This window comes from Crocodylus porosus, unplaced genomic scaffold, assembly GCF_001723895.1.
Source record: "Crocodylus porosus isolate Cpor-Errol unplaced genomic scaffold, CroPor_comp1, whole genome shotgun sequence".
Taxonomy (NCBI): domain Eukaryota; kingdom Metazoa; phylum Chordata; order Crocodylia; family Crocodylidae; genus Crocodylus; species Crocodylus porosus.
Genome location: NW_017728943.1, coordinates 20415306 through 20430556, shown reverse-complemented (window position 1 = coordinate 20430556; position 15251 = coordinate 20415306). Strand labels below are relative to the sequence as shown.

Sequence of the window (15251 nt, the reverse complement as noted above, 5' to 3'; positions counted from 1 at the left end):
CTGGGGGGGCAGGGGTTTAGGAGTAAGAGGCAGAGGCAGGGCATGGGCATATCACTGCCTGCCCACAATCATATGTCCCTCACCCTCTCCTCCCTCGCTTCCCCGTCCCCCCCCCAGGTGTCCTCTTTTCTGATGCTGGAAATATGGTAACCCAACCCTTATTGCATGTGTGCACACACCCATACACTCTCTCTCTCTCCCTCCCTCATTGCTTTCTTTGTCTCTCCCCTTCCCTCATTGCAGGGGCAGACGCATGTGTACACACATGTACATACCGCCCCCCTCCTGCTTCTAGTCCTGGAGTACTGGTGTGGGCTTCATGCTCCCACAGTCCAGTGATGCAGCCAAGAGTCATGTGGTGCTGGAGCAGCCGGCAGGCATGCAGGGAAGCAGTGAAAGCTGTGGCAGAAAGAGGCTTCTGGTTGGGGAAGTGGATGTGGGAGGGGGCTGAGCTGGCCTTGCTTCTGAGTCCTGTCAGCTTCGCCTGGGTCCTACTCCCCTGTCTCCTGGCATCTTTGACAGGCAGCCAGGAACAGATAAATATAAATTTTCTAAATTTCTTAGGGGTCCTGCGGGCTGGATAGAATGGTGTGGTGGGCCAGATGCAGCGTGTGGGCCATATTTTGCCTTGGCTTATCTGCTTCATTTTGTGACATCTATTTCTAGCCTTAGTCTAATACTGAAGTAGAAAGTGAAACAGCCCTAGTATTCTTATTTACTTATCCAAATCAACAGCATTACATGAAAATGCAAGATACTTATATGATCATATGCACCAAAATAGCAAAATGATATAGACAGCTGTTGTGCTGAAAAACACCATCCATGCAGCTATTTAGGACATGTGTTTACTTATGTGAAAGTCAATGTTGAACTAAAAAGTCAGATACTGGATCAGTGAAAGGGGCACTTAGGAAGTGCATTTTGTCATTCTGTAACATAAATATCTTCATTGTGACCTGGCATATAAAAAAATCAAGCTAAAAAGCAAAGAGCAGTATCTGATCTAAAGATGCTGATCACTGTGACCCAAGTGTTGCCATATTTACACATATTCAGTACGTCTACATGTGTGCCTGGGAGCACAGTAGTTTGAGCTGGGGTGGAGCAACCCTGGGCTGGCAGAGGGTCTGGGGAGTCAGCCCGGGGCTCTGCGTAGCAGTATCAGGCAGTGGAGGTGCTGGCTGTGGCACAAGGGTGCTAAAGTGCAGGGCTAGGTGGCAGGCAGCCCCAGCACTTTGGCACCCTTGTATCTCAGCCAATGTCTGTCACCATCTGCACATGTGTTTTGGCAGAGTTAAGTACTGACCCCAACGGTCTTATCTTACAGTGCAGTTAGTTAATTTGCTGTGTCCTAATACTGGTGTAGGTATAGATGGTGATGGTTTACTGTGGAGCTGATTAGTCAACTCCACAGTAAAGTGCACATGTAGATGCACCCACTGGGCATGTCTGCATGAGATATTTACTGCACAGTTGACTGATTAACTGTGCAGTAGACATCTTGGTGTCTACATGTGCGCTCTGATCTGGGTGCACAAAATTAATAAACTCCACAGTGGTAGTACTTGTTAATACAAGTACTTGTTAAAACAAGTACTACCCTGCTCTGGATTTTTTTCATGTGCAGCAGTGCACGTGTAGATGGTGACCCAGGTGACTGGAGAACAGGATGCTTCAGTGCAGGGGTTGCCTGCTGGCTAGCCCCTTGTGCCCCAGCCAGCCCTTCCGCAGCATGTTGAGCCCAGTCTGAGCAGCCCTGGGCTGGTAGTTTGACCCCCTGGGTCTTTCTGCCAGCCAGGGCTGCTGCAACCTGGCTCATTGTGCTGTAGTCTGGGCACATGTGGAAACCATGTGCCCAAGAGCAATAAACTACAGAGCTTTGCAGTTTATTGCTGCGCATTAATGGCATATGTAGACGCACCCACTGAATAGGGTTTTATTCCTTTGGTAGTCCCACTGACTTAGAAGTAACTGTATACAGAGTAAGGTACTACTTACCATGTATAAGGATAGCCACAAATCTGGCTTTGTGGCACTTAAACGCATATAATAAAACATTTCTATCATCAGGAGAGCTAGAGCTGACATGGTGTCACAAGCAATGATAGTTCAAAGCCAACTACTGTATTGCTGAGATAGAAACGTCTATTTCCAGAGTAGGTAGCTTATTCAGATGTCATTTAGAATAAGAAATAGTTCATTGTAAAGACAAACCCAGATGGGAGATGTTTGCAGAGGAGACGTTTTTCATTATGGTTTAGGGGCTGCCTTTAGAGGTTGGCACCTCTCCTTTAGATACCCAGCTGAAAGTAGAGAAGGATGTTGCATCATAAAATGTAGGCCAAAATTCAGACAGGCAGTGAACAGGTGGCGCATTGTTTGTGAAGTTATATTATGGAAACTGGTTGTCCTGTCTTAGACTTGCATAACCAGCAGTTTTTTAATTTAGGGGTTATTTATTATTGCCTTTTAGAGGCCCCTCTCCCTCCCCTTTCTGGACATGCCAACTCAGGATTTATAAAGAAATGTTTAAAGATAGCTGTTAGTTTTCCTTGGCTAGCTGCATCCTCTGCATTGCCTGCTCATTGCAGTATGTGAGGAGTATTCTGAGAAGGAACTGATTCAGCACTTGCATCAAGTAGCAGCAAATATATTCCATAATGGGCTGTATTGGACTGGATGAGTTGCAAGTGAAGACTGAGCCCTTGGATGGACTGCAGTCACATAACCAGGGCATAGGAAAGGCTGCAGGGTTATACCAGCTTGTATACAAGTTGGCAGCTCTGCAAGCTTTGGAAGGTGTGGAATAGAGGATAAACTTACAAAAGCAGAAGCATAACTTATTTTAGATGCCAGTACTGGCTTCTTGCATTGGCCAGAGAAGCTGTTCCATCAAGGTGAGCCATAAAAATCATGCTGGTAGACAGATGATCTGGAGGGCAGGAGATGATATTATCCTGAAATTGGTAGGGGGAAGTGTTCTGATATAGCTAGGTCATCAACTATGTATGTAAACTTCCACAATGTACCAGAGGACATTAGCAGCATATGCTAATGAAGAGTGCCATCTAATACTTCAATATGACTGGAAGGACATAATGTTAGGCAGGCTGCGGGACCACTGCTGGCTGGCAGAGAGAGGGAAATGCTTAGTAGTGTATCTCAAGGTATTATCAGGAGGACAGGGAGAAATAATCCAATGGGCACTGATATCCAAGCTTTTGAGATATTATTGAGCTTGATTAATCTGCTAAATCCACAAAATTGTACCCTGCCCTACTTGTTTCTTCACAGTATTGTGCTCTGTAGGACTTTACATTGGGGGTTTTGTGTTTATTTTTGTTTTTTACTAAAACAAACTGCCCATAGTTGAATAAAACTTGATAGTTTAAAATTTTGTAAACTGAAACCTCTGGGTCCCCTGACCTAGTCACCCCTAATGGCTGCTAAACATTCCTGTGCACCTAATTAACCTCAGTCAACATCTTGCAAACTTTGCTTTGGGATGCGTAGATCATTCCCGCAGGCCTGCGACTCAGTGTTCCAGGTGAGGTCCGTTTTGTGTCACCACACTAGCGCTGCAATTCTGAGCTTGTATTTTGTTCAGTTTCCCTTCAAAATTTCAGGATCCATCTTCTTCCTGCGTAAGTGGCAGATGATACTTCTTGTCTCTTCCCTACATTTTGGTCTAAATATAAGTTCAATAACATGTTAATATGACCTTCTTAAAGTGGTCATTATTGCTCGTGTTGAACTGCTGAGAAATTAGAATGGAATTTCTCTTTTCAGTCCCTGTCTCAATTCTTAAATGAGCATAGCTTTCCATAAATCTAATCTTCTGTATTTTCTCACATACAGCACTCTCTGGAAAATAATACACGCCTTGTTTTTGAAAGACAGGATGAGAAGAAAAAGATTTTTCTGGAGTCATGGCTGCATAGAGCAGGGTAGAGCCATGTCTTTAGCTGGCACGCTACTTTGCCTGTTTAGGTTAACAGGAACAGCTAACAGACTGGCAAGATTCCCATAAGAAAAGTTAGTTTGACTTTTCTTGACAAGATCATCCAGACTATTAAAAAAGAGTGTTGATGGTTAACACCTGTGGAGTGAAGAACAATGGGCCATTAAGTCAAATGATTTCCTTGGCTGCTTGAATAGTAATGATGTTTCATTGTGGAGCAGGAATCAAAGCAGTGTGCTTCTATGGAGGGGAGAAAATCAGCTTCCTTGCTTAATCCATGCATCCCAGTTTTGTTAGGGAGGGCTGATTTGTGGGGAATTACATGTTTTGTATCTGAGAAAACATGGTATATAAAATGGTTTCATAACAGATGGCATCCAATCTGTTACAGAGCATTTGCTGATTTTCTTCAGTTACTAGCTTTCAGACTCTGGCAGCTTAAACTCAAGTTGTTGTCCAAAGCCTAATTTTAGGGTTGCTGACTGTCATGAGAGGACATTAAAGTTAGAATGTTATACTTTCCAGGCATAAATGCATACACTTATTGATAGCTCCTGTGTATAGTAGGGTTTTCAAAATGTTCCAAACTACTGTCCTATTGTCACCTAAAAATCTGGTTCTAAATATCTCCAAGCTTCCTTTGGAGAATTTGAATGTACACAGTTGTGCTTCTGAAATACGGTTTAACTGCCTCCTTGCTATCTGTCCCTTTCCATCCCTCTGTTTTCCATTTTATTTTTCCATAAGTGAATCACGGTGAATTTATCTGTTTACCACTTTAAATACTAGCTACACTTGCTTTACTGTCTGTCTTAAGTCTCCTAAACCTGAAAGCATGAACTGCTTCTGGTTTACACTCATGTCGCATCATAATAGACATGTCTCCCATGCTTGTTTGATGCTTAAAGAACTGTTCTGTTTCTACCTGAAATAAAAAGCAAGATATTTCAATAGGTGATTGCTTAGTTTAGATTGAGAATGCTGCTGACTCCAACACTTGCCCAATAGGTATTAAGGAACAGAAAAAATAAAGAGTCCCCAAATAACTGGATATGTAAATTGATTAGTTACTTCTGCTAATTCAGCTGGACTTAGATAATGGTGCTTCTGGCAACTGGCGACATAGTAATTGGGGATCTCTAGGGGAGAGTTTTTTAATTGAATACAAAATCTACTTGAAATGAAGGGCTGTAACATTACTGTGAACAGATTCCCTCCATTGCTGGTATTTCTTCCCTGTGTTTTGCACTCTTTATAATTGGCAATGATGATGAAAGGATTTCCCTTTAATCTGTAATGCTTTGTCTCAAAACATATGCATGTTTCTGCCTTGTGGTCATTCTATATCAACTGTGGGAATGGTGCCATCAGCTAATTATCCTTAATGAGACTCTCAGAGTCCACAATTGTGTATGTAGATCTGAATATATACTTATATAAACTAGGACACTATGCCAAGTTTAACATTCTTGTTCTTGTAAGTAATTAATATCAGTAAAGCCATTTGGATTTTTTTTTCATTTGTCTTTTGTGGGAGAAACTGACTTAGTCCATGAGAAGTGTTGGCAAACCTTGCAAAGACAGATTTTTTTCCCAGTGTTCCTGTGGCCTGAATCACTGGTGTTTAGCTGTAGTGTTGTCACTGATTTGTTTGTCTAACAGCAGTTTCTTTGGAATTGGTCCACTCTTGAATAGAGAAAACCCTGAACTATTGCTGAGGGAAATATTTCTACCCGTCTTGAACTAGAGCAGAAAGATGTCAATAAGCCTGAAGTGTGCTCATTCAGTGAGCAATAACTGAATAAGTTTTTGGCAATTAGCTGAATTTTAGTGAGGTTTCTGGAAGGAGCGGAAATTGCAAGCTGCAGCAGATTTGAAGAATTTCATGGAGCTCAGGAAATGTATTGTTGTCTAGAGTAAATATTATACAGAGGAGTGAAAATATTGTGCTTTGAAAGTAAACTTTTGCTACCATTTGTACTGTGAAATTACTACTTCCTGTTGGAGCTGTCTTTAAGGTTTAAATTTAGAGTGGTATCACTATGACAACCTTATTTTCCCCATGCTTCTGAATAGGTATGAAATATTAACACTATAGTAGGTTTATGTAAAGAAATGGCATTTCTTTCTCAGATCCTTCTGATGATGATGAAGTGGAAAAAGCAACCACTACAACTAGAGCAATGAAACAAGACATGGCCTCCAAACCTGCTGCATCAAAGAAAAGAAAACAGGTTGGTAAGATTTGCAACAGTTTTGAACTTTGAGGCTATAAAAATAAGGAAATTCAGCTTTTCTCTCTAAATAAGGAGCATTGTTCTTCACTTCAGATCCTGATCTTTGCTTAATACTGTTGTGTTGTTGATTGCTGCTGTACTCCTTGGAAATTATCAAGTTTGAATGTTAAGAGATTCCAGTTAATTATTTTACTCTAGTTTTATATAGCTTCAGTAGGGGCCACAACCTCTTTCCTCAGGCCTGTGTTTAAGATGAACCTGCAGTGGTACAGCTGAGCCTGCCCATCCACTGACATATGTGTAGTAAGTTTGTAATAGCATTCTAGTTTGTAATGTCAAGTGTCACTGCCACACTTGGCCCAAATTGGCACCTTTCATGTGAGTCTCTAACAGTAGACCAAAGACTGAGTGGTCCATAAGAATGGAAGGAGTCAGAATTGAGGCACTTGGAGTAATATGAAGAAAGTTTACATTACTTTTACCCCTCCCGTGCCTATCTTGATTTTGACAGTACAGCAACTTTTACAGCTATTAGCGTAAATTAAATATTTTAAACAAGGAGAAAGATGTTGCAGTGAACAAGCTACTCTCCTTGTATGACTGCCTCCTGCAGGGAGGAGTCAGGATTGCTTTTTTTTTGCCTTAGGACAGTGGAAGCCAACCTTTTTGGCAGGTGTGCCACAAAGTAACCCTTTCTCCTCCCCAGGGGCCACTCTTGTCCCCTTCCCCTGCCTGGTCTACTGCCTCTTGCCCCATCTACTACTGTGCTGCCTGCCTTTTCCCCTGTCTGCCATATGCCACACACAGAGGCTTTGGTCAGTCTGACCTTAGGACATACAATAATAATGGAGATTGCTTAAAGAGCAGAAGTCTGAGTGTTTGGAACAGGGGCGTTTGAATTTTATTCCATGGGCAGCCATGAAGCTCCATGTGCCAGCAGTGCACAGAATGATAAGGACTGTCATTTTAAGGTTTTTCTCATGTGTACTAAATTGCATACTTGATTCCCTTGTCTCTTTAGATTGATAGTCCAGAAGGTATTTTGTTGTGGCCTTCTTGTCTGGAAGCCAGTCAGGAGACAACTAAATAGAATTAGGGACAACTCTATTTTCAATCCACAGACTGTTTGGATAGTTTATTTAATTCTCAGATTGTCTGCAGGCCTAGAATGAAATGAATAATGCGTCTCCATTCTAAAGTGGCAGTGATATGTTTATTTTGTCACTAAATCTCAACTTCAGAGCCGATGGCCTAACTGGCTTGCAAGGTTTCTCACACACACGCACATGCACATGCACCCATGAATGTTTTCACTTTACGTTTGGATTTCTAGTAACTTGGCAACGTGAAGAAAAGCTGCATCAGGACCATAACACAGGAAATATTTTATGTTCTGTCTATGATTAACAAACAAGGAATTCATGACATTTAGTTCATAAATCAAGGGTCTCAGCACAAATTTCCTGTTTTTCTGCATTTTTAAAATAGTATAAAAATGTACAGAGCACATGGGGCCAGGTCAGAAAGTAGTGGGTTGTTTGTACTGTGTGTTTCAGAAGGAAAAAATACAAATGGCTTTTATTTTTAAAGCAGTGTGCAAAAAGCAACTGAACATGCATGAGAAGGTGACTAATATATTCAGAAAGGTTAGAAATTGAGTCTGGATAAGATGCCTAAGATTCCAGTCATCAGAAGATATGTTAACTTACAACTATTAATCACAGTTAATTTCTCTTCCACAGTTTCTTTTTAATTTCAGTATATGAATTAAAAATTATCCATATTTTATCGATGAGGGTGTAGAAGTGGGCTGTCAACAAACAGGTGACTGACTGAGCTGGGAATAGAATCAGATTTCCAGAATCTGGGCCAAAGAGCTTTCTCTGCTGGGCTATGTTGCCTCTTTAACAGGTCTTCAGTGAGGGATCAGAGTTCTCACCTACCAGGTTTTTGGTCCCACCAAAATGGTGCGAGTCATTTCCCATGTTAGGATGTTTACTATTGATACCACAAAGGTTAGCATTAACAGTCTAGACAAGCTACTAAAAAATAGTAGAGAATTAAAATATTAGCATTTCAAACAGCTGCTTGGAACGTTGTGCATTAGATTAGAGGAAGGCTCCTAAGGCAGACCAGGTTGGAAGCAGAGCACAGAGGAAACTATCCACCTGGGAAACTGCTTCCTTTTTAAATGGTGGAAAGGGATGGAAAATGCAAGAACCCAGGATCACTTCATACAGAAAAGACACTTACCAGCACAGAGTTTGATCCTTCTCTCCTACAGATTGGAATTGGAAGTAACACAGATAAGGTCAGTGGTGTCACGTGTGTAAAACCAGCTTCAATTGAATGGCATCCAGAATGAGTGAACAGGGGGAACAGACTCTTTTATAGGTATGGTGATAGCAAGTGGATGAAACTCATGAGGTGGCCAGTGGAATCATCCTTATTCTATGGGAAGAAAAAGGAGAGGGTCCGTCTATGGGAAGAAAAAGGAGAGGGTCTGCCTATGACTGGCTCTGTGATGATATTCTTTGACTATGTCAAACTGATGGCTTAGTTTCTGCCTAAAAAGTTGTGCCAAATGGTGACTTTGTGATGAATACCTATGGCAAGTTTTTCCTGAGTGTCTGTGGACAGCCGGAAACACGCAAGAGGATGGAACAGGAATAGTTGGACAGAAAGAAACTTCCAGCCTGAACATCAAGGAAAACTTAATGACAACGTTTGGTTCTGAATAACTCTGGAAATGTGGGATGGGGAAGAAAGAGGCACTATTGCAAGATCAGAGTAACACTCTCGGCTGCAGTGAACCCCATTAACTGCAGTGATATACTTCCTTTATATCAAGGATACTGGGAGCAGGATTTTTCTCCTTGGGAATGATCTCCATTTACATGGTATGAGAATGTGGCCCATCCTCGAGATGAAGGGAGGGTCCTTAAATTCCCAAGTGCATTGCCATGTTCATGCCACCAAAACAGTGGAAATAAAAGGAGTCTTTGTGTACATGTAAGGACAAAAAATGTGAAGTGAAACAATTGTTCCAGTGGAACCATGTTCCATCAGAAAATACTCATTTGACAAAATTGAAATGTTTTGGTGATTTTTTTTTCTATGGGAATGCGTGTAAATGCCTTGGTGTAATAGTTGGAGTGCTCCATTTAAACTTGTTATATTATTTACAATAAAACATAAAAGTCAAAACAATAACACTGAAGCAATGTTATCTTCACCTTGTCAAAATAGTGCATGCAATGAAGTTATTCCAAGCTCAGTGATCCCAGGAATTTTGTTTAATGGTAAATTTTGCCATTTCTATTTTTTGTTCTAATTTTAAAATGTCTGGATTTCCAGCTGAATGGAAATTACAGCTTCTGACCAGTCCCTAGGACAGGGGCGGGCAGTTATTTTGAGCGGAGGGCCACATACTGAGTTTTGGCAAGCCATCGAGTGATGCATGACAAGCAGCCAGGGGCAGATAAATATTAAATTTCTAAATTTTTGAGGGGCCCCGCGGGCTGGATAGAATGGGCTGGCGGGCCGCATCTGGCCGCATTTTGCCCACCCCTGCACTAGAAGAAAGTATCCTTAAGGATTCAAGGAACTGTGTGAATGTCAGGACCCAGCCTTATCTCACCGTAATCCACTCTGAAAGAGAAGAGAGTCAAATAAAGCCATTGCTGTTCTGCAGCTTCTCATGTAACATTCTTTTCATCCTTAAAATGCAGCAAACTCTCAGCAGCAGTAACCAGAGTTTGATAAAGTCCCCTGTGCAGACTCAGTGTAAAAAGAGAGGAAATAATTAAGAGGACGGCACAATCTTCAGATACTTGTCAAGGGGCTAGGGTGCATCCTCTATTAGATGAGCCCAGTAGAGAGAGAATGGCTAGAAGATGGACTTCCAGAAAATAATTGATTAAGTAACTTACCCTCATCTTCCCCCATCTGCTGCTAACCACTGCCTGCTGCTGCCCTTGGTCCTTCCTGCTTTGTCTGTCACTCTGTTTCTGGCTTTCTTTCCACAGCCATCGCTTCGCCCTCCCACCCTGCCCTCCTGTTTGTATTCATGGCTTGTGCCTTATGTCCATGTCACTGCACCTACCTGTACCCTGATCTATGTGTCAGCATCTCTCTCTGGTATTCTTCTCATGCCAGATGCTCTTGTTCAGATTCCTGGTCTTTTAACTCATTTTTCACGCTGCCCCTTCCAGTAACTGTCCCTGTTGTGACTCCACTCAGGTTTGTTTGAACCATGAATCTAAGAGTACAGTACATGCACCAGTACAAGTTGGGGGCTGACTGGCTGGGCAGCAGCTCTGCAGAAAAGGACCTGGGGTTACAGTGGACAATAAGCTGAATATGAGCCAAGAAGGCTAATGGCATAGTGGGCTGCATTGATACGTGTGTTGCCAGCAGGTCAATGGAAGTGATTATTCCCCTCTATTCAGCACTAGTGAGGCCACATCTGGAGTACTGTGTTCAGTTTTGGGCTCCCCACTACAGGATGTGGACAAATTACAGCCCAGCAGAGGGCAACGAAAACAGTTCAGGAGCTGGAGCACATGACTTCTGAGGAGAGGCTGAGGAAACTGGGCTTGCTTAGCCTGGAGAAAAGAAAACTGAGGTGAGATTTAACAGCAGCCTTTAACTATCTGAAGGTTGGTTCCAAAGAGGATGGAGCTGGACTTGCAGCCAGGGAAGTTTAGGTTAGACATTAGGAAGAATTTTCTCACTAGCGGGGTAGTGAAAAACTGGAACGGGTCACCCAGAGAGGTGGTGGAATCTCCATCCTTGGAATTTTTTAAGACTTGGATAAACAAAGCTTTGGCTGGGTTGATCTAGTTGGGGTTGGTCCTGCTTTGAGCAGGGGGTTGGGCTAGATGACCTCCTGAGGTCCCTTCCAACCCTAATTTTTGATGATTCTATAATACATATGATTCTATGCATCACATCCTAGATCCCACAGGAAGCACGCGGAAAGGTTCAAGGAGCCCAATGCTTTATTAACACTACTTCAGTCTCCCTCTGTTCTGTGGAGCTCCTAGTTATTGGGAATCTAGGGGCTGCCATTGCAACGTGGCTCCAAGTCTGTCTGTGCTGTTCCTTTTCCTTCCAGTCTCTTCCCAAGTGCCAGTGCAGCATTATTCCTGAGCAGACATTTATTAAGGACTTTGTCCAGTCCCATATCAAGCGTTCCAGATTATGAGGCTTCCCCCATTTTAGTGGAGAGAAGACTTGCAAATATGTTTTGGGCTCAAGCTGTTTCTCCTGCTTCAGCCCATTTCCTTCCAGTTAAGCTGCAGAGGCATTATCTCTAGCTGTGATGCTCACACCCCTCAGATACTTGCAGGCCATCGTTAGGAACCTCCTAATGCAAATTTATCACTGTGCATAGGCATTATAGTCATACACAACATTTTATGCCTTCTTAAGGCCAACGTCCCTTATAAGGTAATAGAAGAAGAACAACAACTATATTTCAGACAAGAAAAATGAGTACCTCAGTAGCCAAGACTTGAAACAGTTTTTATGTAGCCATGAGGGGATCACTAGCTCATATATCAGTGTATGCAGCCTCTATGGTTGGTCTGCTTTTAGAGGTATGAGAAGAGTTAATAACAGAGGGACAGTGGTGGGAAAGCCTTCCAAAACACTGTTTTTTTGTATTTTTCTTTTTTTTTTTTAACCTTTGCGTTGTGGTATAAGCAGGAAGAGATACACCAGGTAGTAGGGCAGCTCAGATCTGAAACATCTTCCAAAATATTGTATTGCGACTGTTGAAGGGAACCATAAATCCAGAGCAGTCATTACTTCTAGTTATTCTCTCCCTGCTGCACAGTGTTTTTCATGATCTAAATGTTCCTAGACCCAGTTATTATCAGGGTGTATTTGGGAAAGTTTAGAATGGTGATCACGCATAATAACAGTGATTAAGTGTGTTTAATTTGAGGAGTTCTGTTAACCTAGTCCTTCTGATTTTTGTTTTTAGTTTATCTAAACCTGCTGTTGGTCAGGTATGAATGTGCAACTACAATTTGCATGGTTCACCTTTCTTTTCTTTTATTCCTTTCTCAGCTACAGGAGTATACACCTGAAGTAGTTCCAAAAGTTCCTCTAGGTTTACACTATTGTGAGAGAGCAGAATTTGACTCCCAACTGTATCTTAATATGTTTTTCTCTACCAGTCAGTCATGGTCTGATGTATTTTAGGATAGCAATATCTCTGTTGAATCTCACTTTACATGTGCTTTGCAGCCTGCCGAATGCTTTCTGACTCAGCCTGAAAAACAAGGAGAAAGCACTGAGAAGACAAAAAGGAGAAGGAAGGTACGTCTCACTCTTTGCTAAAGGTTCAGCACAAAGACAATTAAGGAGCAAGGGGAAAAGTGGGCACTTTATTTTTACTTTTCTAAAACATGTTATTTTTAGAAGGACAACTCAAATGTACTGTGACTAAAAGACTCCAGTGAGTTTTAGAAAGGAGATAATCCCTCTCTTCATTGACTTCAGCAAATACATGGACCAAACCTTGTCCTTTCATCCTGAACAAATAAAGTGAATGAGCTTAATGGAGGGATTGTAAGCATAAGAGGAGCCAGCCACTTCAATTACTCCATGTCGTGGGTAAAGAAAAGCAATTAGTTGTGTTAGTCTGAAATCAAGCAGAAGGCAAAGCACAGTGGCATCTTAGAGACTGCTTCAGAGAGACATGAGCTTTTGCAGGTGATGGCCTACTTTTAAGCTAGAAAAGCTCATGCTTTTGTAAAGTACATAGTTAGTTTCCAAGGTATCTCACTGCCCCACCTTCCTACCATGGATGGGAGAGCTGTCTCTGGTGCCCCTTTTCTACATAGCACCAGTGAGTGAGCTCTAAGTATTGACCTTTGGCCATGCTTCGGGGGCTACCTAAATCGGAACATACCAATTTTTGTGGGTTGATTGTGGTGTAAAGTTCTAATGTTGCAGTCATTTTACAGTGGCCACGCCCCTTGGTGCTGATTGGTGGAGAGGCCTGGGGGCGGGGAAGAGGGACAAGTGGGCAGCTGCATCTTGATTGCTGTCTGCCCTTCATGCATCTCTATCCATTGGCATTGATTGGTGGAGAGACTGGGGTATGGGGAGGGACAAGGGGTGCCCACCATCTTGATTGCTGGCTACTCTTCATGCGGCCTGGCTCCTCTGCACTCATTGGAAGAAAGGCCCCAGCGGAGGGACGAGAGATGAGAGGGTGCCCTCTATCTTGTCTGCTGCTCTTTGTGCTGTCCCCCCAGCTGGCACCTTAGCCTCCCAACAGTGAGGACATATGCTAGGGAGCCAACATTTTATTTGTATTAAATTCTTAAGTTTTGTTGTTGTTATTTATTTCATAGACAATCCTAGATTTTACAGTTTCCACAAAACCGCAAATTAAGGAGGTCCCTAGCTATGACCCTTTCTTGCACCCATGGACATCCTCCACCATCCCTCACCCTGCTGGTTGGTAGGGGTTTCGTTTAATGTCAGAACTCATCCATCCTCTGGGGAATTTCAGGGTTTAGCTTTAAACGCAGGGTTGGCAGAAAGAATCATGTGTCTTGTGCCTTTTACCACAGCCAGAGCAAAAGCATCCCATGATGGACAGGGTGAATGAGGCCTTAAAATGAGTCTTCAGTTTGCACACAAATAGTTGGGGTTTAGTCAAAGCTTTTGCTTCAGTGGGAACATGTCACTGACACACAACCTGGTGCACAACCTGTCAGGAAATTGTTGTGCAGTACTTGTCAGCCTAATCTGTAGGTCTCAAACAAGCTGTTCGCTCTTTAAAAAAAAATCCTTTGCTTTTTAACCATCTGGAAAGAATTGGAAGAAAAATAATAAAATTTCTTATGTGAAGAACATTTCCCCACATCTTGCTTTGAAGGAATAAAGCATGTTCAGGTGTCCTTGCTTGTGCTGTTATGGAATTTCTTGTTAATATCAGCATTCCCCTTAAGAGAAATATATTTTTCCTAAAGGAATTGAGTGACTCAGTAAATGATGTAATGATCCTATGAAATGGCAAATTATCTTGAGGCCCTGAGTAAATGAGTTTGGTTGATTTTGGGTTATTATCTGTGAAGCAGTATGTAAAAAGTAACTAGAGAGTGCCTTTGCCTGCAAGTGCCGCACAGCAGAAACATTTTACCCACAGAGGATGTAACTTTAATTACTGCTTTTGACTGAGTGCGTTTGAAATCACAGGCTTGGATACTGCCAGGGCCAAGTCCAAAGACAGCTGACAGCTAATGGAAAGTCTCCCAGTGACTTCCAAGGGCTTTGGATCAGGCCTTGCATGTATGTGGACCAGGCAAAAATACTGATATCCATGATGATGAGGTCTGTCATAGGCTGCAATCCTATTTACACAATGGATGGAGGAGTCAGCTGGGACTGCTCAAATGAGAGCTTCTTAACATCAGGAGGAAGGGTTCACAGTCATACCAGTTTTGCTCCATGCTGCTCTCTGCTTTATTTTTAGAAGTGGTGATATCTACTTAAATAAAGAGGGATCCAGGCTTTTTTATTCATTCAGTACTGTAGAACAGGGCTTCTGGCTTTGGTGCAGCTGACTTGCACTGGCAGTGCATGTCCCTCCCCACTCATGTGGCAGTGGGGAGGGGTCCATGGGCTGCATGTTAAGTTCTTGTGGGCCATAGGCTGACCCCTCATGGGCCACCAGTTGGACAGCCCTGATTTAGAAAGTCAAATTGTGACTTAAGATCACGGCAAAATGTCGCACCGTTTTCAATGGGACGAGGATTAAGCACTAATATGTGGGCTTCCCCTTTAAAAAGTTACTTTCCTGATTACTTGTTCCAGATGGGCTTCTGGATAATTTACAGAAAAGCTTGTTGCTCTTCTTTATGTTGCAAAATAATCTTCAAAAAAGTTATATTTTAAAAACATAGGTTTGCATTTGAAATTTCAATCTTTCCCAAATACAGCCATGTAGAATACAGCATCTTGCAGACACTCCTATACACACATGGACTCTCTTTCTCTGATCTCCTTCTCCTACCAGCCCCACT

General features: G+C 42.3%; 1 protein-coding gene across 1 annotated transcript in view; it reads left to right on the top strand.

The window, feature by feature from the left end:
* CMSS1 (cms1 ribosomal small subunit homolog (yeast)) overlaps nucleotides 1–15251 on the top strand; it is a 378236-nt gene that overhangs the window by 342420 nt on the left and 20565 nt on the right. The window contains exons 2-3 of the mRNA XM_019548861.1: nucleotides 6098–6198; nucleotides 12460–12531. Of these exons, the coding sequence (XP_019404406.1) occupies nucleotides 6098–6198; nucleotides 12460–12531 (173 nt within the window). The remainder of the gene's footprint in view (nucleotides 1–6097; nucleotides 6199–12459; nucleotides 12532–15251) is intronic.